The sequence below is a fragment of the Plasmodium knowlesi genome, assembly GCF_000006355.2.
Source record: "Plasmodium knowlesi strain H genome assembly, chromosome: 1".
Taxonomy (NCBI): Eukaryota; Apicomplexa; class Aconoidasida; order Haemosporida; family Plasmodiidae; genus Plasmodium; species Plasmodium knowlesi.
The window spans coordinates 236,617-262,175 of NC_011902.2; the positions used below are offsets into that span (position 1 = coordinate 236,617).

A 25,559-nucleotide genomic window follows, 5' to 3' on the forward strand; every position below is an offset into this window, starting at 1 on the left:
AACCCGTATTGCGCCCAACACACATGCATTATTTCACGTATACGCGGATACATAGGTTCGAAAAATAGAACGTGCGTTTTTCAAGAAAGGGAGCATTTTGCATTTTCCCATTATTGTTCCATTCATTATTCGCTTCCTTATTTTTGTTCGGTTCGATGTGCTGTGACGCCTTTGCCGTTTTTTCTTTATCCCCGCAGGGCATCATTTTGACATGCCATTCATTTTAAGACATAATGGACAACAGAAACAGGGTTTAAATTCCCTCCTTCCGATATATATTTCTAAGTGTTTATGTAGGCAAAGTGCACTCATTTTATACTTTTATCGAAAGGTAGCCTATAAACTTTCCTTAAAAGGCCAGCTCCACATGGCTCCCCGTGTAATTGAAACATGTGCCACCCTATATATATATATATATATATATGTATACATGTATCTCTCCATTGAGGTCTCTTTCAGAGTGCCCCCTTTAAAGGGAATGAACTATTTGCTGATCCGCCTTAGGACAAACGAGCAGGTTGCTTCACCCCCTTTTTTTACCCCATGAATGAAAAAGCGTGCAAATGTTACATACCGCAGGACAACACAACTTTATTAAAATTGCCTCTTTAAGTAGCGAGATGTACATTCGTCCCTTCATATTCCCCCCTGGAGAACCCTTGATAATAGACATATCTACCCTTCTTAAAGAAATAAAAAACATCTTCTTTTTTTTTTTTTTTTTTTTCCTTTTGTCCTCATTTGAACAATTCGTTGTGTTGTGAAACGTTTCAAAGTGATGTGCAAATTCAAAAAAAAAAAAAAAAAAAAAAAAAAGCAGAAGAAAATGGAAACGCTCCTTAAAACCGGAAAACATACTTTTATAAGTTAAAAATTGACGCGCTAAAACAATGGGTCCAATATGGACTCCATCAAAAGCGTTAATTATTTATCACTCCCCCTGGTTTCTCCTTTTTGCCATTTAGGCGAAAGAATTCATACAAAAAAAAAAAAAAAAAAAAAAAAAAAATGAATACAAAAGGAGATATATAAATATATAGATAAGTAGATAAATGAATAATTAAATTGATAACTCCCTCTATGTGCATGTATCCAGTTACGAGGCGGGGACATCCACACGTAGACATACACGTGAAGGATAAGGATTAGTACACTCCACTTCACGGCATACACACCCACCCTATTGGACGCATGGCTCACACAAGATGGCACTTTTCCAAATTCGTATTAGATTAAGTTAAATGTCGTCACATCACAAATAGAATACATATGATGGAGGGAGGATGAGAAAAATAAACAAATGATATACATTAAAGTAAATTCCATCCTAATATGTTACTCATAATGCACACGAAAATCTCATATCCCCGTAAAAACATCGAACAAGGAGAGGGGGGGGGGAGAGAAAAACAAAATTTATAAAAATATAAATTTGGAAAAAAAAGGAAAACAAAAAAGTCTACAAATAATATACACATAAAAAAAAAAAAAAAAAAAAAAAAAAAGGGGGGAGGAAAGAAAAATACACTAGTGGGTGAAGTCAAATTAACTTCACACACATACGTAAAAATGTACATATATATATGTATGCTTGCCCACATGTGTATTCCCCCCTTCATTACACATTTGAAAATCAGTGTTAATTTTTATTCTCTGTTTGGGTTCCCGTCCCTCCATTGTTTAACACGTACATGTTATGCGCAAAAACACACGTGCATTGCTGCAGGCAGATAAGCACTTGCTTGTTTAAGAGGACAGGATAGAACAGGGAAATAACAAATAGCAAAGCTCAAACGACACGTGGCTAATGTCATCATTTTTTTTACTTCCTCGTCTCGTTCAAAAATATAGAAGAGCTACTCCCCCGCCATATCATTTGGCGCAGGAAAAATCGTCCAGTCGATCCACATTTTTCATTGCATCCTCATGAAACGAATGGTCATGCATTTCATTTTTAAACTTGCTATTTAAATTATTTGAATAATTTAAAATTTGTGAAATGGGGTAGCCGGTGTATTTGCTTAGGCCATAATTATTGGGAAAAAAATAGTCCAGCAAATTTCCGTTCTTATTGTTACTACTGTTGCTTGTGTTGCTCGAATTTTTTACAAAGCTGTTGTAGTCATCATTTGTTTTCATACTGTATGAGTTAAAAAGTTTATATTCGATGTCCTTCTTGTCAAAAAAAACTTTTAACTCTATAATTGCACTCACCGGTTTGTGATCACTTGAGAAGAAATTGTTATGAGTCTTATAATTTAAGTAATTAAAATATATTCTATCGTTATAGTAAAAATCATTTGCATCATCACCCTCTGGATTTTTGCTAGCCAGTTGTTCTCCCCCTTCTGTCTGCTTCAGCTGACCGCTCTTGCTCTTGTTCAGGTCGTCCTTCTTACCTCCCTGTGGGCCACTTCCTTCCTCATCCTTCTCAGGTTGGAAAGCTTGTGTCATGTACTCCTTCCGTTTCTTCTCCAACTCCGACAGGTGTATTAGCTTACCGCTCACCAGTATCCGATCGCACCTTTAGGGAGAGGAAAAAAGGCGAACAAATGAAGGGCAAATCACATGCACCAAGACATGCAGCAAGACATGCAGATCATTATATGCAAATAAATGAAAAAAAATGGCACAGGAACTAGCGCCTACACATGCAGCCACTCTCGCTATGCATCGAAACTTACCAAGCAGGAGTCCGCCTCACGTCGTACATGTTGGAGTTTTTCTTGTACTTGTACGTGGGGTTAAACAAGATGGGGTGCTCATAGAAGAGGCAAAATGGCAGAATGTTGTATAGCTTGTTATAAATGAATTGATCATAATTTAACAATTGGTTGGCATTCTTATTCGCAATCGACTTGAAAACCTCTTCATGATTTTTATTGATCCTAAAATTGAAATCCCCACAAGCGAAGAAATAATCAAAGTTGAAAAGGTTATTCAGCTCCTGGTTCTGGAAGCTATTGCTAAGAATAGTCTGCATTTGGTTATTCCTTTCGAACATGTTCGTTTGTCCTGATGCCAAGTGAATATTGTTAAAACAGAAGGAGTTAAACCCGAGGCGAAATTTTATCGACACACTTCCCTTGTTACCCGTGTTACCCTTCATGCCAACCTTCACTTTACACACATCAATTTCTCGTATATAGTCCACTAACCCCTCATCAATAAAAATGATGATGAAGAGCCCTATCATGGATACAGACTTCAGTTTCACATATTTAAATTTTTTCAAGTTTAAAAAATACTTATTTGATTCGTTCTTCAAAAAAACATCCTTACCTTTGAAGGGTACTTTTTCTCCCATATTCTTATAATCACTGCCAGGGTATTCATCCGAAGCAGAACTCCTTTGCGTATTCCTTCCTTCCACGTGGCTATGCGTCCTCGCGCCTACCTTTCCTCTAAGACAATCATCCATGTCATCCTCTGCCAGTTGTATCAAATTAACCGAGCTTCTATTTTTGCTCTCTTGAAAAACATCTTGCATGCTCGAAAAGTGAATGCTATTCGTGTCCGCTCTTTTTCGATTTTCAGATTCGCCACACATATCATCGTCCATCAGTTTTTCCTCCTTCTGATTCATATAACTCTGTTTGCTTCTTCCCACTTGACACTGTTTATCCTCTTCGCTGTGTCCATTATTATGCACACTCATATCCTCCAAATCTCTCCTGCCTCCTTTCCCACTGTAATGATTTCCCCCTACGTGATTATTTACACCGTATGTATGATCGACCAAATTGAAGATATCTCTGTTGCTACACATGTTGTTTACCTCCCTATTGGAACTACTGATAAGGTTACCGTCAAAGAGCTCATTTATATTCGAGCTGATATTTGTGTCGTTGCTTTTTATGATATTCTCCCCTAGTAAGTTGCCGCCATTGTTATCCCGACCCCCTGAAACGTTTAGAAAATTGTTACTTTGGTTCCTTTCTTGAGCATTCGAGGGGGCCCTACTACTTAGGGGGTCCTCCTGAACCATCATCTTCTCGTCGGGCATATTCCTGTTTGGCAACTTGTTCTGTTCATCTGGGGTGCTAGGCGAAACCGACGGAACGAACAAACGAGGATGAGTCTCCTCCCGATCCTCTTCCAAGTTGTTAAAGTAATTATTCAGAAAACAATTCTTCGAAATGTCCAGGATACCATTCTGATCGAAGCTTCCCCTCTCTCCCTTCTGGGTCGAACTCCTTGCGTTGGCAGTATTGACAGGGTTAGCAGTGTTGGAAGCGCTCCCCATGCAGGACGCGCCCTCGCACATGTATGACTCGTTAAAACTCTTCAAACAATATTCGTAATAGTCGCCCTTATTAATCTCTTCCTTGTTAACACTGCCTCGGTTATCATAGGTGTGGTGGGGCGTGCCGACAGAGTGCTTGGTGAAGCCCCTGCTTTCCTCGTTGTCACCATTAATAGTGCCGATTTTACTCCTAATGTACATTTCCTTTTGTCTCTGCGACATCTCTGCCAGGGACTGGGTAATTTTCTGCTCGATCTTCTTCTCCTTAAACTTGTCTTTCATGTTCATCAAAATTCTAAATCCCGTTAACTCCACCACCTCTTGGAAGCAAAACACATACATATCAATGCACTCGTTGATCTCATTCAGCCAAGACGAAATATCATTCAGTTCGTACAGGTCATTTCCACATAAGTTCCATGTGCCTGCCCACAATTTTACAATTTTTTCCTCATAATCATTATTAGTAATTTTTTTTTTCCTATTTGAACTTCCCATTTTCGATTCATCAAAATCCATGTAGTAATGATTTATAAGGTCGTGATTTAGATAATCGCTGTACTTGTTCCTATTCCTCACGTTGTAAACATAATTTTTTTTTTTATATAGATTCTTCATGTATACTAGGTCGCTTTTGTTTTTTTTGTCCTTGCCTTTTTTGTTTACATTTTTTCGTTTTTTTTTCTTCTTCCTCCTTTTCTGCACGTTATTCTCCGAGTAGCTACTTCCACTTCGGCTTCTGCTACCACTACTGCTACTGTTGCTATTTAGTGTGTTGTCCGCACTGCTGTCATTATTTACATTTCTTCGTGGATGCATATCGCTCATGGAGGTAGATTTCCCATAGGCCTTTTCCCTCTTCGTTTGAACAACTTCTTTGCTTTCGCTCTCCGCCAAATGCACCTTGTTCGTCTTCTTCATCTTGGCCCGCTTACTCGATTTTACTATTTTACGTGTGTCCTTTATGTGAGGTGATTGGCATGCTTCCTCCTGCTGCTCTTCCGAATCCTCTTCATCGTCCCTCCCCTTGTCATCCTCAAAATTTACGTCTTCCCCCAGAGGATAATCTACCAAGGAATGTCTCTCCTTTGCATTCCTTCCTTCCATCTTCTTCACTTCTTCATTTTTGCTGGGCACTCCAATTCTGTTCTCCTTGTTTCTCCCCCACGTTAGACGCCCTTCATCTTCCTCTTGCTCCTCTTCAGGAAGGCTACTACTATTTTCAACCCCATTCTCACTGGAATCGCTGCTATTGCTGTTAAACTCAGATGCCTTATGCTTGCTTCTACCCATTGGGTGATTCTCCATGGAAGTATCCCTCTCCCCTTTAATGTGCCCTTCAGCCGGATGTGCATTCGTGATTTGTGCATTCCTTCCATAGGGTAGGTATGGAATAGAGAGACCCATATTTCTGCCCCTTAAACCGAGGAAGCTCTCCTTATTCATAAAATTGCCGTAATTTAAAAAATAGTTGAAATCTGCCCCTATAAAATTTCTTCTTTTACTTTTGCTGTATTTGCCTGTGCACAAAATAATATCGATACATTCCTGTCTGAAATTATCCTCAAAATTATTTTGATAAAATCTTTCAATTGATTTTATCGCATGGTCAATGTTTGTGCTTAGGGAAGATCTTCCTACATTTATTTGCGAAGAAAAGACGCTACCTGTTCCTGTATAATGGGTACTAATAATGTCTCCATTTTCTACCCACATTTTCTTAAAGAAATGTTTTAAGATATGTACGTATTCTTCAGGCTGTTCTTGTCGACTGCTAAATTTCCTTTCATCTTCCCGGTCGTAATTACTGTATGACATTCTGTGTTTCTTCTCCTCCTTTTCCATTCTGCTCATAATTTCGCTCTTGAGGCATTCCCTCTTGCCGCCACCGCTGTTGAGGCTACTACCATTATTCACGTTGCTTCCACCATTTTTAACACTGCTCGCATTGTTGATGCTGCTCTCGTTATTAACGCTACTGGTATTATTCGCGCTACTGGCGTTGTTCGCGCTACTGGTATTGTTCGCGCTAATTGTCTTGTTTGCGCTACTCGTATTGTTTACGCTGCTCACAACGTTTGCGCCTTCCTCATTTTGGTGGGTTTCACCCTCGTTAATATAGCAGTAATCCTCAAACAAACTACAGCTACTGTTGCTACTCCCCTTACTGTACTCGTAATTCTTGCTAATACCAGATTTCTCAGAAAGCTCCACCAGGTAGCTATCCGTCGGGAGGGTAGTCACTATTGTCACGCTCTTGCTATTAAACAGTGTATTAAAATTCTTGTAAAAGCACAGATGAGATTTCTTCACTGGCTTTAAAAATATATCATTTTTTGATACATGCAATACATACAGAATGAAGAAGAGAGTGTAGTAGTACTGGAAGACGTTGGTCCTGTCTAGGCAATCCAGACAATTCGTTCTAAACACTCCGTTTTGAAAAACGCATGGATGGTTCTGTGTGACATTGTTGCTACTACTGTTGTTTGTATTGGCTCCATCCTGGATTACAGTTTTCGATGTTTCCATAAAAAAAGACACGTTCTTTATCTCCTTCAGTAGAACTTTATTAATAAAATCGTTCATGGCATCTTCGAAACTTTTGTTCTTTACGGAAATGTGAAAATCATATTCGATGTAGTTAATAAAATTTTTTTCTTTGTAATGTTTGTCCTTCTTAATATAGTTAATCAGCTCTATCATTTTTTTTGTCAATTTTTTTTCGTTGTTTTTGCTTTGACTAAGGAGATTTATGTAGTAAATGTTGTTACCATAATTTGTAATCAACTTTTTGTTGTGTTCCTTGAAGGCCTTTATACTTAGCAGTGAAGACCGCTGTATATTTACGTGCGATGACATCGAATGCTGCTTCCAGAAAAGTGGGATTGATCCTCTTATTTGGACTAGGGAGATTATTCTGTTTTCGAAGTTACTATCACTATTGATGCACCCATGACTGCCTCCGCTGCTCTCTCCGGTGGTAACTCTTTCGTTATTAACATTTGCTTCGACAATGCCTTCCCCAGCAGGTGCCTTCCCTTCTCCTTGCGGATAGGACATTTTTCCCAACGGGTCCAACTCCCCCTCATGCATATTCTTTGAAAGATTTATTGGCGCGTTAGCTACATGTGACACCACATTTTCTGGAGCTACATCGGCAGTGCTATTTTGTACCAATCCCAAATTGTTCATTTGGCTCTTGTTGAGAGTTCCCAAATTAATACCCACGGATGAGCGTCCTCTCTCACTCGCCTTTTGCTTCTTCACATTATCTAGAGCCAGGTTAGCCTTGTCAAAACGATTCAAATAGGTAACATTCCTATTGTTAATTCTTACAATTTGCTCCGTCTCTACATAGTTAGCCACATAGCCATCATCATTGATGCCTCTCTTATTAAATCGCGTTCCACCCAAGACGGAGGAGCGACGACTAATGAGAAGCAACTCTAAGCACCTCCTATTTATTTCAATAGAAGTGTAAGAAATGTAACCCTGAATTACTGAGCAAAACCAATTATCATCAATTTTGCATTTACACTTGATTTTTTTAATCATTTGATAATTCCACATGAAATTTTTTTCGCTTACATTTAGGAAAGATCGTTTCCTATGCGTTGACGATGAAGAAAACATGGGTTCTACATCTACCTCTTGGATATTCTTTTTCGTTTTCTTTTGAATACACTGCGTTAAGTCATAGTCATATGAGTAGTACATGTGTACTGTAAGAATTTTTTGTATCATTTTTAACATTTTGTGCATGTCCATTTTTATATTCATTTTTTTTTCATCCGTTTTCATACTTTGGTCATTTGCATTTTTGAGGCTCAGGGGGTAGGAGTTCCTCTTCTCACTATGTTCGCTACTTTCCACCACACCAAGGTTGTTCCTTACGTTGAAGTACGAGTTATTAATGAGGTCCTTCAGGTCCCCCTTGCTTTCCGTAGTTCCATTCTTTGGCGAATTCCCTACCGACTCCTCTCCCCTATTTATTGGTATACCCTTATCTTCCTCAACATTACTACTAGCTCCTTCATTCTTTGATCCAATTCTTCCCTTCTTTTCATCATTATATATGCACATCAAATTTTGGTAGTAACTATCGTTATTCCCGTTGCTAGGCACCCCTCCATCCGCTGCTTCTGTTCCTGCTATATCACCCTTATCATCGGGGAGGTTTTCACCAGGTGGCCACAAACTAGATTTCTTCTCATTCTTCCCACAGTTTAAGGAATTATTCTGATCATTCTTTCCTTCCTTTTCATATGATTCCTTGATATCATCATGAAGTAAATGATTTAATTGATTTTCCTGTCCAACTATTTGGTTTTCAGCAACTGTCAATTCCGCAATGTCCTTCTTCCTATCCGTAAACAAATCGTCAATCAAGTTAATGTTTATTTTTGGAGAGCCAATGTGTTCTTTTCTGTCACCATCATCCTTATTTGCATAAGGAGCGTCTGGTTCTGTTGTGATACTTTTATTCTTATGATTATTGGCACCGTAGGTACTAATGCCATTTTCCTTTTCCATCTCCTCTCTACCTCTGCAGTTATGTTCACTATTCGTTACCCTTTTTGGCCTGCCTCCATTTTCCTGCCGAGTGAACTTTTCCTTACCGTTGAGGACTTGCATCATAAATTCGTTTTCGTCCAGTGTAGACGAATTCGTATTCATCATTTCTTCCTCGTTCCGTTCCATTCCCCCGCGGGTGTGGCTGCTGCTACCAGCTCCGATACTGCTGCCAGGAAGGCAGCTAGTAACACCCTCTATAACGTTGCCTGGAACGACGCCTCCACCACCACCAGTAATTGCACCACCACGGCCATCATAATTCGTGATGTCTGAAATAATGTTCAGAAAACTTTTATGGTTGAACTGATTTGTGAGCCACCTTTTCGCAGTATTAAAATTGAGGATTTTCTTATTTTTCTCCTCTTTCTTGTTATAGTTGCCACTTGTGTGGGTTCTATAATTCGTGGGTTCGACCTCCATTTCGAATTCACCTCCAAATTTGTTCCATGTGCTGGTACCCCTGTCTTCATTTATCTTGCTACTTTTATTTGCAAAGTGCTTTCTGTACACATCCTCCTGGTCCATTTGGTAGTTTTTCTCAATTTCATTGTCTGAACTGCCTGGCTCGAAGGAGGGATCGTTCGAGTTCGCCTTCTGCTGGGCACTGCCCACCCTGTGGCCACGATGGTCATCATGGTGATCACCAGGATTCCTGACAAACTTGGCTATCGCCGTGCTGTGACTTTGACTGCTATTGTTTATAACCTCAAAATCTTTGCCTATATCTTCCTGATTAACGAGGTGATCGATAAAGTAACTATTGGAGTTATCATCCACATTCAGTGCATTGCTAATAATGGTATTAAAGGAAACAATGTTAATATTATAAGGGATGTAATGCACCTTCTCTATTTTATATATGCTCCTATATTTGTTTAAATAAAAGAATTTGCACAAGAGCTTCCATTTATCTACTACAAAAAGAAATAACTCGTCCTTAATTTCTATTGTACCAATTATATTATCTATGATTAGCTCACTTATTACGTTTCCAAATTTTTTGCTCTTCTTCCTGATTTTGTCTTTATTTATTAATTTCTCCGTGCACTTTCCACTATCGCGGAAAATGAATAAGGATGGTACCTTGACCTTATCATTTTTGTTGTCTTTTAAATTCTTTATGTAGATTATTTTAAATACCTTTTCGTATATTATTAACAAGTACCTTCCTTCAGTGCTATATGCATTCATCAGCGTTGCTTGGTGTCGATGTATATATATATATATTTTTTTTTTTTTTTTTCGTCTGATATATGGGGGTGCAGAAATTCTTACGTCGTACACGTGGTGTATTGCAGCTGCTTGGATTGCGTGCAAATGGTCTCTCAGAATACGCGAGGAAATCAAAGGGGCAGAGCTAAATTAATTCGAGGAACGAAAACAAAAACAAATCTGGCAAGAACAAATATGTTTACTACACAAAATATAACCTTTTAGTGTGTATATACTTGTCCAGCTTTTGTTACCTCCCAACGATCTGATACACCTTCCACGTACACAATGCACAGATAAGTACAGACAAAAAAAAAAAAAAAAAAAAAAAAAAAAAAAAAACTCAGATACACTCGTGCACGTTTACCCCCTCAACAGGACGCAATGATAAATTAACAGATTCTCTCGCACTAGATAAAAGGACGAAGAGTTTATCTGCACATGTGGGTGCCCAGGGGGGGAGGAGTTCCGTTGAAGAGCGGTTTGATCTTCACATGTTAATGTGCACTTGTAACAACGTGCGCACGAGCGCGATAAAATGAGGCCCCACTTAAACGCTAACACACACTACTACGCAGGGAGAAAGTGCTCACTCCTGGAAGGTGAAAAAATACTTAATCGCGCAGGAGTTTTCTATGCGCCTCAAAAATGGAAAAGACACATTTGTTATCTTTTTAAATAAGCTCTTTCACCATCTCTCGTTTCACTTTTTTTTTTTTTTTTTTTTTTTTTTGTCATTTTAAAGGGAGCAATTTCACTTGTACTTTCGCTGCTGTTACTAAATAGAGATTAAAAATTTTCAGCAAATTATGCGTAACGATTTAAGGGGCATATAAAAACATAAAACAAAATTTATTTGCAGGATGAGTTCACACCTTTTAAAGGAGGCATATACACACAGTGTGCGTAGTTATATCACGTTTGAGGGTGCGGAAAGGATTACAACTATTTGTTCGCGCACTCGGAGGGGTCCTGCTCCTACTGGTTGTACTGTTGGGGGATGCATACGTGCACTACGCACTGATTAAAGTAAACTTCCCAGCTGTATGTGCGAAGTAGTCATATCACAGTGTAGTCATTACTGCAAATTCGCGCGAAGAAACAGTTCGTGCCTCCCAAGTCGATCATCTAGCTCGCCTGGATGCAGCCTGCGCGCAGGATGATGCAAAAGCGAAATGCCCCTGTTGAGCGTACGAATGGAGTTGGGGGGGGGAGGTGAATTGCACGCACATGAAACACGTACACAGTTGCGAACATTCGTGGCCTCTTACACGCTGCGTGGCGCGCCACATAAAACACAAACAAGGAGGGGGAAATTCATAAACTTTCAGAACACACATACGTCGTGTGTCGTACAGGGTGTGTAATACGTAGTACGTTCGTATGTACATGTACGGGCATATTCATACGATAATACGCATCCGCTTGTGCGCTCGCTTATTCATTCAAAAAACGCAGAGGCGCGTGGATAAGTTTCATAAAAGGCGGGTTAAAAGGAACACAACAATGAAGTTTTCGCAGTATCTTAAAAAGAATTAAAAAATTACGAAAAAAATAATTGTACATTTGGGGTATACATACGTATATGTAACGTATATATTTGAACATATGCGTACTGCTTACATTTTATATGCTTTCCCTTTTGCTGTAATTTTTCCAGAGTGGATTATTCCTTTATCCATGCATTTAAAATTTTTTTTTTTTTTTTTTTTTTTCGTCTATTCGGAATAGAAAATTTATTAAAAAGGAATAAAAAAAAAAAAAAATAAAAAATAATCGTCCAACGAAAGCTGCGAACTCTGTTTTAAATATTCTTGATGTGTAATTTTTCCATTTTGAACAATTAAGGAAAAATCGTAAAGGGGTAAAAAATACGATTTGTGCCAAGTTCAAATAACCTATCACAAAGTAATTATAATAAATATCAAGGGCATTTAATAAATTGCACCATTTTGTGTAGCGATTTATCCCCTCGAAATAATCACCTTTTTTTTTTTTTTTTTTTTTACTTCCCCTTAGGGAAGGGACAAGTGTCATAATCGCCGTAATCACCATCGTCAGATTGACAAATTTTCGCTGCTCGAAATGATGGTCCTTTGCATTCTCCCCTTTTTAGTGCCTCAAAAGCATGCACCTGCCCAAGTGTACATGACTGACGAAAGAAATCGCTCCGCACTACATACACTATTTATAAAGAGGAAAAGAAAAATACGCACACGTTTTTTCATTCCCGAATGTTACATCCGCTTGGGGAATTGTCCCACCTTCGCGCCTCGTATAGGGCGCAATTTTTTTTCACTTTTTAAAACAATATGTTGGAGGAGGAAAAACAAAAAAAGAAAAAGCTGGCATAACATTTTCCGAAATGGATCCTTCCTTACCACATTCCCGTTGAACAGCTACACACAACATATATGGATGTAAGGTGACACAAACATTTTACTCCGCTTTATCATTATTTCTGTTCATCTGCGAACTGTCTGTTGCGTCACCGCGTCGTCAGCATAACACTTACGACATACACATGTGAAGTTACAAAAAAGGAGTGAAAAAAAAAGAAAAAAAAACTCCAACGTAGAGCTACAAAAATGAGTGTAAAAGAATAAAGGAGAAAAGTACTCCCTATTTTTGTGTTTCTCCTCTCGTGCGACACCTCCCGAACGATTAACACAAATGTTGAAGAGACTCATGTCCACGCTGAAAAGAAGCGGTCGCGTCGTACCAAGTCTATCTGGCCTGTTCGGCAAACACCTACTTGCAGCTACATGCACAGATAGCGTAATAAGCAAATATAGTAAAGACCCTTCCTGTTCCATTTTTAAGACAAAAACGGGAATCCCCACCATACGATATGCAGCAATCTTCCGCCAATGTACAACCCAATTTGGTTCTGACAAGGACACTTTTCCTAAAAGTATGTCTTCTTTTGGTGCCTCTTCTCCTTGGTCTTCGCCTCATCCTCATAAGTAGGCATATTGTCCAAAACGATGGTGTCTTCTTCATATTTTGCCTCATCCTCATTTTTATTCTTTTTCGTTTTTCTTTTCTTTGCTAAAATTTGCAGCGCGCCGTCATCCAACCTCTGCACAGAGTTATATTCATTGCTGTCGTAAATTTCCGCTTTTCTATTGGGGAATCTGGGGATCTTCTCATGGCCCTTAAGAATTCCTTTCTTTATTAAGCGCTTACGCTCTTCGTTCATTTTATTATAAAAGTATAGTTTTTTGGATAATATTTTATTTTTTTTACTTAGGCAATTTCTCCTTGGGGAAATGTGTAAAGCTTTTCGCCCTCCCTTTTTCTGGTACCTTTTTTTCTTCTTCACAATATCGTAGTACTTATTTTGCAGCTTGAGCATTTTGCTTACTTTTTTGTTTAAGTTTTGAAAGATTATTTGTTTCTTGTCAACCGTTTTTTCGATGATGTTGTTAACTAGTGATGTATTTTTTTTGCTAAAAAATGAGGTTAACGTATTGCTACTTCCGCCACAATATGTACTGCCATTGCTATGCGCCACTTTACTGGACTTGTAAATATAATCATTTATATTATTGCTAATGTCGTAATTTATTATGTCGCAATTTTCAAACTGTATGCCCCTGCTAAATATATTTGTGCATACCAAAATGTTTGTTTTATTTTTTTTGAAATTTCCATAATTTTGACTCCTTTCCTTGTAGCTCATTTCGTTGTGAATACAACTCACCTTGTACTTGAGTTCGGTCAGCAGGTCAGCAACGTTCTGCACGCTTTTTCTCGTGTTACAGAAAATTACATGTCTACTGAGGAAATGTCTTTTATCCATACCCCCCTTCACGCCGACACTACTTCTCGCATCCTTACTGTTTAGAAGCTCCAACAGGAGAGCAGTTTTTTCCTTATTTTTGCTATTAATAAATATGTGTTTCATTTCGGAGCTGACATCGTGGCTCTTCAGGTGTATCACCTCCTGGATATGCTTACTCCTCATGTTGTTGGCGAGAAACTCGCTGATGCAGAAGGTTTTCGTCGCCGACACGAATATGGATATGGGGATGTTCGAGCTGAGGGTGTTCTTTTCATTTTCGGCTCCTCCACTGTTCAGCACTCGAATGACTTCCGCACGTTCGTTCCTTTCATTGCGCTCTGTGATTTTCCTTTCGGTGCTGCGAGGGCTGGCCTCTTCGGAGGGATTTTCCCCATTGATACTGCTTCCCGCACATGACTCATTCGTTTCTCTTTCTCCATCAGATGATTTGGGGGCACCCGTTCTGTAACTTCCGTCGTCGGCACCATGTCCCACTTCACCTTCTTCACATATATCTGGACTCATCTCATTATTCCCCTCTTCCTGTGCCATGTAACCTCTTATTTTTTGCCTTATTAGACTACTCTTGCGTCCTCCACGACGGGTACTCCGACGTGCTTCTTCGTTTTCCAAGTCGAAGTGTTTTTTTTGTCCTTGGTGCCCATCCCCATGAGGATCACCAGGGTGATCATCTTTGAGAACATAACTGGGGTAGTCACCCACATTCGAATCCTCAGCCGAGATCCCCCCCCTAAAATAGTACATGTTAGTGTAGTTCTTTATATGGTTAAACACAAGCTGTAACTTTCCCTCGTTGAATGCATTACACATAGTTTCTGCCTGCTCCACGACAACGTATTTTAAAAACTTAAAATTGTACAAATGCTTATTTCTGCAGTTGTCTATTTTTTCGAAAATTTTATCCGGGGTGCCAACCAAAATGTCGATGTTGTAATTTATTGCCTTGGAACTTCGCTTAACATTTTTACTAATTCTTTTTAAAAAATCGTTTGTCTTGATGAACTCGCTCCGCATATTTGTGAACCCCCCCAGGTGATCCTCATCATGGGATTGGTACAGTTGGTCCGCGTAATCCATCCGTGGAGCCTCTCCATCAGGTGAAGGAGATAGCATTTCCACGTGAAACTTTTTAACAGACTTCCTTTTGTACAAATATCCCCCCGCCAGTAGCTCAATATTTATGTCAAAATTTTTTAAAAAGGAAAAAAGTTCGAACGCAGCTTCCCTAGTGTTTGTTAGAATAATTGCATAAGGAAAGAAAACATTTTTTTTATGCTTCAAACAGTTCAGTTCATTGTTCTTTTTATTTTTTACGTAGCTCCTGCTGACGTTGTAATTTTTGTACTTGCGAATATATATGTATCTGTTTCGTACTCTGTGCTTTTCATAGGCTATATGAAAAAAGAAATTGTCCATTCTTCTGTTGGCACATATTAACTTTTCTCTCTTCCTAAAAACTTTGTTTCGAAACTTTTTGTAATTATATTTATTTAAAAAGTGGTAAAATTTTGATAGGCTTTTCATAATTTTTTCATTGTTCATGTAAAAGTTGTTTAATATTGGAAGGAAATAGCTCAGTGTCTTTCCCGTGTTATCTGGACTCACGATAACGTACACATCGTTGAAGCATTTTCTTTTTTCTCCACCTGAGTTGGCTTCCTCCCTGTGTGACGGCACAGCCGTTGGTAGCCTTCTCTCATGAGCATATCTACCAGGAGATTGGCGCCCCCGAAAGTGCTTCTCCCCAACTTCCTTCCCCCCGTCACCTGATTCATACTTTTCAACGTCGTAAAAATCCCCCCTCATGTTAAAACTCTCCTTCAAGTAGCCATTAATATGATTTCTACTTTTCAATATTTCTCTATACACATCTACCTTCTGATCACATGTGACCAATTCCGCTCCTCCCTCCGTCGACTCTCCCCTTCCCTGTAGCAACAACGGTATTACGTTCCTCTGAATTTGCGTCGGGGTAACAATCTTCATTTCATTCAGTTTCAAATATACGTCTGTTTTGAAATTAAATTCCAGGAAGCTTGCGCTTTGGAGCCCCTCCTTGAAGTTCACCCCCTTGAAGTTTGTTCTTCTGATATGTATGCGACTCGCCTTTTGGTCCTTCCGACTGGGATCCTCCGGTTTGTCTTCATTGTGGTCGTCCCTCTTGTCAGTACCCTCGCGCGATTGACCCTCTATTTGCAGTCCCCCTCCAGAGATAGCAGTGCTGTTCCTGTTCCTGCTCATTAACATGCCTTTAAACATTTTGCAAACGCCAGGCCCTCTACCCTTCCCCCCCAGGCTTCGAATATTGGGACCCCGGATCATTTTTTTTCCGCCCCACTTTTGGCATTATAGAGAGTACAGCAGGGAACGCACACGAGGGTATTGGTAGTAGCACCGGTGTGCCGATAGATAAGGAAAAAGAAGAACTAGAACTAGAAGAAGAAGAAGAAGAAAAAAAAGGAGGCACCCTCATTCTACTCTTCCGATTAAATACAATCACATCATCTGTGACGGTCCCGCGACGTCACTTAAATATGTTCTTACATAATGGAATACATCGTGTCACTTCTTCTGCCCTGCATTAAGTAGGAATAGGCCTATGTACACACGCCTACACCTTCACTTGCTACGTTTGCGATCAAACTTCAGAGTCGAGATGATTCCCCCGGTACCCACATAGCACAGTGATTACTTTCACAACGGAAAAAAAAAAAAAAAAAAAAAAAAAAAAAAAAAATGGCAAAGCCAAAACGACATAACAAAAAAAAGAAAAGTTAAAATTTTGCCTAACGAGGTGAAATCAGTGAGGATGAAAGAGCCCTCTTTGTTGCTTTTCCATCACTTTGGGAAGTGCTTTTTTTTTTTTTTTTTTGAAACCACGGAAAATGAGCAAGATACTCCTAGAATGTAAAAGCAGAACGAACTGTTCATGCCAGTTGAACACACATGGGAAGTGCATACTGATAATAAAACAATAGTTAGGTAACCCCCCATTTATAAATATATTTTTCCTTTTCTTTTGCCTACTTATACTGACGCAACGAAAGGTTCCTTTCCGGTATGCGGAAAACAACGTCGAGGAAAAATAAGAACATGTGCTTAATTTATTTGCTACATTTTAACCTTTCTCAACTTTCTTCCCATTCATGGAAAAAACTACTTATTCATATGTTAAAATAATTTATTCCAGTTGAAGTTGTAATAAAGAATGTGTTACGCGAAAACGAAATATAAGCTGAGCAGAAATTTCACAACATGACACGTGGACACAGCAAAAAGCGACACTCTTTAAGTAGCGCATCGCTGTTCAATTATGTCAAAGGGGAATACTCCGCTCATTTACTTGTACCCAATTTTAACGCGCTCTATTTTCATTTAAAAATAAAAAAAAAAAAAAAAAAAAAAACTTTCCGTGCAGCGTTCTTTTCATTCGTTCTATGGGGACATTCTCGGCCCTTCTGTCCTTACGCTTCGTTGTACTCATGTAGGAAACTCATAATCGGGGAGATTACATGATGGCGATCTATTCTTTATCTTATTTTTTTTAAATTTTTCTTCACGCAAAGTTTCACACGCAGGTTGAAAATTTCCCCTTGAGCGGCACATCCCTATCCTGTGCTGTGAAACAGTCAGCATTCGTATGGTCCCATTATTTTTACCTATACTGTGGGTGTGAAAAAAAAAAAAAAAAAAAAAAAAAAATTACGCATATTTATAAAAGGTGAAATTCTGTTTGGTCCGCACAAACGCGCATGGGCAAGGTTGCTAAAAGGGAAGACCTCCAATATACTTCGTAAGCTTATATTCGTACCTTCTTAAATCCAATAATGTCGGCTCTTTCTCTGAAGCACTGTCTGCATATGTTGATGTTGTACTTTCTAATTATGGCATGTCTGTTCGAGCACACGCGGCTGCAAAGGAGGGAAAGAATAATGGGGTGTTAATTTGAATCGTAATATACTCATTACAAGCAGGCCATTGCAGGGGTGGTTGCACAGTGATACATTCAGCGTGGAAATCTACTATTCTGTGGGGTAACTTTCCTCTCCTTCATCTCATACATAATGATGAAAACAAAATGATCCACATGATTATTATAACCCATACATATTCGTAAGTGACGCAAAGATTTATTTCTTTAAAAAAGGGCCACTATAACATTCGCCCTCTGTTCACTCCGCCTCTTCTCCCGCTGGGTGTCATTACAACTATGTTAAATATGCATACATCTCAATCACATATGCGTACGTAGGTGTCAGAGGCGAACTGCTAAATATTGGAGGTTTCCCCCCTGTTGACACTCCCCAGCGTAAATTTCTCTCTTCGACAATTTCAATCGCTTCACCATTCTAGCCGTTTCCTTTACCCCACATTTTAACCCATTGGAGCGGGGGATGACTTACCATTGCCTGGATCCCTGGCCGTACTTCTTTGGATGAACGTTCTGAATGCAACCCATGGTTTATATCTTTTTAAAAAATGGCGAAGGAAAAAAAAAAGTGGAAAGAGAAAAAATGGTCACGGTTAATTTAACCTTTTTATAATAACTTTCTAAAGAAAGAAAAAATTATGCCCTTGAATTTATTAGTAGGTGAGGGAATATATCTTCGTCAGCGAAGTTTAAATGTATTTTCTTAATTCTTATGATGGAAAAAAATTAAAGTTTCTTATTTAACATAATTTTTTTTTTTTTTTTTTCTTCTTTTTTATTAAATTGCAAATTATTGTTATTTATATGCAATTTTTCGTTAACGCCTTTGAGCATATAAAACGCTACTCCTACACTTGCGGAGGGGAGCTTCCGTACCCATATATAAATATTTATTCATGTATGCACGCGTTGGTTTGCCCAATTACGACATTTTCATGTGCGCGGAAAAAAGGAAGTTTTCTAGGGGCTGGGCGGCGTTCCCATACGGGCAACTTTCTTAATATTAGAAACCCCGCGGTTGGTGTTTGCGCTTTGTATATTGCCGCTTGGTTTTCCGCTTGTTGCTGCGTGTCGATTTGGTTTAGTCCTTCAGCGCGCCAAAGGGATCATCACATAATCATAAATTTTCGTGTATGCAGCAATGTGAGGGGGAAAAAAAAAAAAAAAAAAAAAAAAACGCCACGTCATTTTCTCTGAGGAATGGATCCCCATAAATGCTAATCTGCAACTTAGCACTCCCCCATGACATTTCCCCCCTAAATGGGTAAAATGAAAAGTAAAAAAAATACCAGTTAAGCGGTTATCAAGTTTGTAGCAGCCTTTTCCTTTTTTTTTACCTTTTCTTTTCCATCAAACGATGTTGTATATTTGTACATTTTTATACATTTATGTATGAAGAAATGTATATTCTCCCTGGCGCGCTCCATTTTAGCCCCAACGGCGCGAGCGACATAACATATCAAAGGGGCGAAGGGGGAAACTGCGTAAAATCGAACAAAGTTGAGTATTACCCGTTCGCGCGTCAGAAGGGTAAACGCAGATAAACAAAATGAGGGAAAAAAAAAAAAAAAAAACGTAGGAAAGCGAAACAAAGCAACATTTAGAACAAAACAGTTAATTTAGCCCATGTTCGATGACTTTGAGGAAAAAAAAAAAATGATCGAGGGAGAGAGTCAAGGGGTTTCCCTAACTACTGCGTCGTTTTTTTTTTTTTTTTTTTTTTTTACACAAAATGGAATATGCTTCACGCGAATTGCAAAATTTTAACTGCATTTTACCTTCAATATTTGTGCGAAACGTTTTAAATTCGTAAATATATCCACAAATCTGTTTATGAAATTGGCAAAGGGGGGAGATCATTTTGACTTGTCTCACTGCCTGGTCGTCTTTGTTCTGGCGCGAATGCGAAATTTTCCCAAACGAACATTGGCTGCGGAGGTGCAAAAAGAGGAAAAAAAAAAAAGTAATAATAAAATAAATATTTTACCGACTTCTACATTCTGCGAGTATCTCCCCATTTATATAAGAATAGTGTTTTTCCCCCCTAGAAAAACACACAAACAGTTTGGAAAAATTGCAGGAAAAAGGTTTTCATCCTTTTTTCAGCGGTTTACGTCAAGCGTCCCAACGTTATCGGCAAAATGACCTGCACAGTTGTTTTAAGAAAAAAAAAAAAAATTTTTAACGCAGACGCTGATTTTCTAATTTAACGCCAAACAGACACACTTCCACTCCATATAGTGTGAAATCACTTTACAGAAAGAGCATCTCAATTGTGGTCTTCTTAATGTGCGTACCTGGCTGATTGGTGTTGTTGTCATATTTACAAATTAAAACCCCCCGGTTACCGCAACAGGCACTAGAACATCCAATGTGCTATGAGGTGGAAAGGTGTGCATGCAGAGGTCACTCATATCACTGTGTTGCACGCTCGGGGTGAATTCTTTGCTTTTTTGTGACACGCGAATGTGTGGATAAGTACATATATATATGTGAGTAATGCGTAGGTGTAAATGCATGCATAGCTGCTCGCGCGCAAAATACCTCAGCGCTGTTCCATACAACCCTTGTGAATTCAAAAACTGTGTCATCCCCCCGGCGGATGGGTCCTAAGGAGAAGGCAAAATGTGCACATGTGAATATCCTCTGTGCATGCGACCGCTAAAATATAGAAATAATGAATGCACTGGTAAATTGTGCTTATCATTTCGATGGACAAATATATGAGATGAATTTTTTTTTTTTCTGTCCTAATCAGAAGGGGGGATAATTCGACGTGCGTGACACTTGGAACATTGCTCTTCCGTCAGGCATTTATATCCCTCTAGCCGCTGTTCCATTTTGGGTAAACCTTTTTAAATACGTTCAATGGTGACTACTTGCCTATTACAGGATGGAATAAGGCAACAATAGAGGCACTCCACATGTTCCACCCATTTTGGCCACGCGACTTCTTTTTCCATCCCCCTTTTACTTGCTCCCATTTAGTGTATTACCTAACTCAAAGTCATAGTTGTTAATGCCTTCATACCATGTATCGACTGCTGATTCAATTTTGCTCTTGGTCGAAATTGTAAAATAATTTGTGTTTATTTGGTTCACCAGGACAGTGCAATTGGACATGTCCTTTATCTGTAGAAGGGGAAGGCAGTTCTATGTGCAGATTTGTAGGACCCCTTTTTTTTTTTTTTGAAATCAAAAAGGATTCGAAAAATGCTAAGCGTGAATCGGTTCTGCTCAATTCTTCATCCTCTATACAGAACACTTCTTGATTATGGAAAGGGGGAAATTAGTGAAATTGTCGTTTAACCAGTTTGGCTTCAGCGCTTGCAGCCTCTTCTAAATGTGTGCTCCTTCACCGGGGGTTCAAAAAAAAAAAAAAAAACACATCCATTATATAACCCATGTACCAGAAACGGTCAATTTTACCCTTATATGGGACCTACTCAAGTGCTATTAAAAAGAATGGAATTTACCAGTGCAACGGATCGGCGTTATGCTTCATCCGCAAATCATTGTGTCTTTCTCTAATGGAATCATTCTGCGGAATGCAGACAGAGCGTATGAATATGACAAGGCTCATGGGGATTGTAAAAAAAATGATATTTGTTTTTTTCCTTTTCCTCCATTCAGAGAACGTTTACGTTAAAAGAGCAAAAACTTCCAGCCACTGCTTTACACGAGGAGATGCGCGAAAGGTATAAGAAGCAAAATAGGGCAAAAAGGTAATGCAGGCGTCTGTCCACCATTGTGCGTGAAGAGATATCGGCGTTAATTTTATGTTGCTTTAATAAACTTTCTTTATTCTTTCTTTTTTCGAATTAAGGTTAAGAGCCATGGGCAATAATTACTCATAAGATATGGCAAAAAAAAAAATGCGCCTGCTCATTTCTTCTGTGGGAGAGTGCACTCATGTGTGTGGACATAGAAAAGAAAAAGGGCTTATTAACCTACCTCCCCTAATATGTGTAGCAAAAATTTAAGTGCAATCCGAAATGCCGAATATTAGTGTGCTTCCACTTTTAAGTGTAAATATCCAAAGTGAGAATAACACACCCGTTTAGTCGCCTCTCTCTAACCGTTGTACATACATTAGATGATAAAACGGGAAAAAATGCATGCACCTTTTTTTTTTTTTTTTTTTTTTTTTTTTCACATTTTCTAGAAGATCAGCTATCTTCACGTATACAGTGACCAATTGGTCTTCCAATTTTAGGAGCAATTAAAATTCCGTTTGAATGAACGTATGCCTTGTGCTACTGCGCAGCGTTGTTTTTCTTCCCGCGCACGCAGGTTCGCACTGTCCTGCTTCGTTCTTTAAAACATGGAGGGAAAAAAGGCTCCACAACTGCGGATACGAGTGCAAAGTATGAAAATTCGCACTTACGCATGTATATGGACACATATACGAACACACAGGAGTAGATATATTTTTGTGCATACCTACATATATGCACCCCCGCGATGCAAAGCAAAAAACGCAGTTTCCGGAACTGGTAATTGAACCGAGAAATTTAAATTGTGGAAGGTGGTGGCAAATTGAAGTTCTTCTCACCCAGCAGTTTAATAATTTCGCGTGGTCATGCATATGTCACTTTGTCATTAAATAGAAAAATTTAATTCATTATTTAATTAAAAAAAAGTTGCGTAAATTCCTTGTGCATCGACTCTTGGGGCATATAAAAATATGCATCTATGTGTGGCCCGCTTTCCTCTTCCACTAGTCTCCACAAAAATAACCTTCCTTCATGAATACAACAGAACAGCACTCATCAGGACACAAATGATACCTATCAGAAGAAAAGGGGGCGACATTTACACATTTTTGGCCCAACATGGGAAATACCGATGGAGGAATGCGAAAAAAGGGGGAAATACATAAACGGAAAAGGAGCTGTAATCATCACAACGCCTTACCCAGAAATTCCAAGAATCCCATCCCGATCAGTGTGTACGTGAACAACTCGTCCTTGATTGAAGGGTTTCTACTCGTTCCTAACACCAAGGCTGAAAATAAATTACCGATACCTTGCGCAACCTAAAGGCAATTTTTTTTTAAAGGAAGTTAGTTAGAATGTGTTTAAGACGGTTAAAGGTGTCATTCCATATTTTTGGTTGTTCATTGTTCTGCCACTTCCATTTCAACGTTTATCATTTTGACGTATTTCTCAATAATGCTCAGTTATTCTCGCTTTATGAACAGGGGCCGTTGTGCTGGCTAGTTAGCTATTTTTTTTTTTTTTTTTTTTTTTTTTTTTTTTCTCTCTTTTGATTGGCTAGCTCTCTGAAGACTTACCCCTCCTACGGACATCAGCGCAATGGCTGCGGACAGACTGGCGATTCCACTGTCATGTCTAACGCCTAGTTTCTGGTTGACACAGCTTCGTTCGTCATTCTTCTGTGTAAGGACGGGAAAAAATGGAAAAAATGGAAAGAATGAAAGAATGAAAGAATGAAAGAATGAAAGAATGAAAAAAAAAAAAAAAAAAAAACGGGGAAAAAAAGAAAAATATGAAAAATGTAACAAAAAAGGACAATCAGCTGCTTAAGGTGCTGCGCCACTGGGAAGACGCCATAGAGTAAACGCAAAAACAACACTAGGGCGGCCATCGTTTTCATTTATGAAGCACGAAAACAATGCAATACTCCAAATGGTTGCACGAACAGGGCGCATAGCAAATGATGGAAGTGTAAAAAAAAAAAAAAAAAAAAAAAGGGAAACTGTCATTTACACATGTGTGTGCAAATTACCTGCAGAAGTGCATTGCAGTTGGTAGTATTAACGGTCCTGCTGATGAACGGAGACGTGTGATAGTACTTCACGAAGTTGTTTGGTTTATTAAGTTCGCTGCAAAAAGAGCTGCCTCCAATTCTGGTCGAGATACTTCGATTGGCCGCAAAATATCCCGAACTCAAAAAGGAGCTCTTAAATTTGAAGTTCTGAAACAGCGAAGAACTTAGCGTGTTGTAAAAAAACTTATTCATTTTGATGAGTTTGGCTTGTTTATGTGTTGGTGTAATGGGTGTAAGGGGGGCGAATACAGGGGATAACACAACGTAACTCAGGAGAACGCAGCGAAAGGAATATAATTATACTTTTATGGTGAAATAATTATTCACGCAACAACTATATGCCAACCATACAGAATTATATGTGTAGGGTTTTCAGGTGCTATGTAAAATCATATAAATGGGTGTATCCTCAAGGGTTTTTTTTTTTATTTTTTTTTTGTATGCCTTTATTTGCACTTTTCGCGAAATGGTAGAATGGTGTACAAATGTTTTTGCGCTTCCAGTTTTATGTGCTTATCACTGAAGGTGTTTATCGAGTGGAAAAAGAGTATGTTCATTCTTTTTATTTTTCACAAAAAGGGAGATAAAAACATAGGGGAAAAAAAAAGAAATAATAAGAAAAGAAAAAATAGATGTGGTGTTTCTTCTCTGTGCAGAATGTTTTCTTCTTTTTTCTTATTTTTTAATCTTGTCGAAAATCTCTCATATTACCCTCCATCGAAGATTAATTTTCGAGTTAAATGTGCCGCTTGCACTTATGTACATACCGCTGAGCGGATTCCGGCGACACGAGGATACGTCGATGAAGCGGACGGTGGATTTTATATATGCATTACGCACATACACGCGGTGAAATATCTACATGCCTCAGGTGCCAATTTTTTAATTTTTCCTTTTTTCTTAAGGCACACGTGAAATGCACATGACTGTCAAACGGAAAAAAAAAAAAAAAATCTGAAATAAGCCCATATGCCCAAAATAGGTCAAATGGATTAAACAGGGCAAATAGATTATAAATAAGCCAACCCGACCATATCCATCCGAACCAAGAAAGTGACCCAAAAAAGGCACAAAAATGATGCACAAACGGTGAAGAGGAAACCCGAGAAAATTTTCAAATGCCTAATTGCCTACAAACGGAACAAAATTTGGGGGACGAAGCCAGGTCAAGCCAAAGCGAAGCAAAACACAGTGGCTTAAAAAAAAAAAAAAAATTCTTTTTTCACCTGTACAGCATCGAAACATATGCACCAAATTTCTCACCCCCAACCGTTTCTGCAAGGGAAAACATTTCTCATTTTCCACTTTTCATCCCCAGCCGTAAATACGCTTATGAGCTAGTTTCCTTCTTTCCTGTTTCAGGCTAAAAAAAAAAAAAAAATAATTGAATAATAATAATAAAATAAAAGGCAGCCGGCCTGAACAAAATGATATGCCCCCGCATACCTCGATCCCTGTAGCGTTTGCCGAGTATGTTCTCCGCATATAAAATCACATATATATGTTCATTCATATAAAAATAGATTTCAAAGGTAGGGGAATTGGCAAACCGTGTTAATTTTCTCTGGAGTAATCGCTGAATGGAACAAATCATGGAAAGGATGAGCCCCCATTGTATACAGCTATGAGCAGAATCATCGCGTGTGCTTTGGCAAATTAAGCGGAGGGGCCCACTCCAAGTACTGGAAGCCCCACTCGCGCATATCCCTGAAATCTCGTGACACTTCGCGAAATTACTTTACCAGAACGGGTGTCCCACCACATGTGTGCGTACGGCAGGGTATAATAAGTAAACTTGCCTTTTTTTCCCATTGTTCGATACTCATTAAAAGGAGGAACTATCGTCCGATCCTCACCCCCGTGTGTTGACAACATATTCATCCATTCCACCTACGTGCTCCACCATTGTGAGATAATTTTCAAAAGGTGACATTGCCTCCACCTGACACCAAAACGTATAATAGCCTCCAAATTCAAGGGAAGAAGCGCAA

At 38.9% G+C, this 25,559-nt stretch overlaps 5 protein-coding genes across 5 annotated transcripts; all 5 read right to left on the reverse strand.

Moving 5' to 3' along the window:
* Positions 1 to 1,872: 1,872 nt before the first annotated feature.
* Positions 1,873 to 10,015, reverse strand: PKNH_0104000 (inositol-phosphate phosphatase, putative; the record flags this gene model as incomplete). The annotated part of the gene is made up of 2 exons (XM_002257499.1): positions 1,873 to 2,524; positions 2,685 to 10,015. The coding sequence occupies 2 exons, from the start codon at positions 10,013 to 10,015 to the stop codon at positions 1,873 to 1,875; spliced, it is 7,983 nt and encodes a 2,660-aa protein (XP_002257535.1).
* A 2,929-nt stretch (positions 10,016 to 12,944) lies between these two features.
* On the reverse strand, positions 12,945 to 16,166 carry PKNH_0104100 (RNA helicase, putative; the record flags this gene model as incomplete). The annotated part of the gene is made up of 1 exon (XM_002257500.1): positions 12,945 to 16,166. One exon carries the CDS (start codon positions 16,164 to 16,166, stop codon positions 12,945 to 12,947), a length of 3,222 nt encoding a protein of 1,073 aa, XP_002257536.1.
* Positions 16,167 to 17,499: 1,333 nt separating this feature from the next.
* On the reverse strand, positions 17,500 to 18,303 carry PKNH_0104200 (40S ribosomal protein S29, putative; the record flags this gene model as incomplete). Its single annotated transcript, XM_002257501.2, has 3 exons — positions 17,500 to 17,508; positions 17,656 to 17,755; positions 18,248 to 18,303. The coding sequence occupies 3 exons, from the start codon at positions 18,301 to 18,303 to the stop codon at positions 17,500 to 17,502; spliced, it is 165 nt and encodes a 54-aa protein (XP_002257537.2).
* A 1,303-nt stretch (positions 18,304 to 19,606) lies between these two features.
* Positions 19,607 to 21,524, reverse strand: PKNH_0104300 (cysteine-rich secretory protein, putative; the record flags this gene model as incomplete). The annotated part of the gene is made up of 8 exons (XM_002257502.2): positions 19,607 to 19,705; positions 19,890 to 19,921; positions 20,073 to 20,151; positions 20,320 to 20,384; positions 20,772 to 20,907; positions 21,086 to 21,128; positions 21,252 to 21,316; positions 21,420 to 21,524. 8 exons carry the CDS (start codon positions 21,522 to 21,524, stop codon positions 19,607 to 19,609), a joined length of 624 nt encoding a protein of 207 aa, XP_002257538.2.
* A 997-nt stretch (positions 21,525 to 22,521) lies between these two features.
* PKNH_0104400 (ATP synthase subunit C, putative) lies at positions 22,522 to 23,760 on the reverse strand (the record flags this gene model as incomplete). Its single annotated transcript, XM_002257503.1, has 4 exons — positions 22,522 to 22,565; positions 22,693 to 22,813; positions 23,072 to 23,173; positions 23,527 to 23,760. The coding sequence occupies 4 exons, from the start codon at positions 23,758 to 23,760 to the stop codon at positions 22,522 to 22,524; spliced, it is 501 nt and encodes a 166-aa protein (XP_002257539.1).
* Positions 23,761 to 25,559: the final 1,799 nt, after the last annotated feature.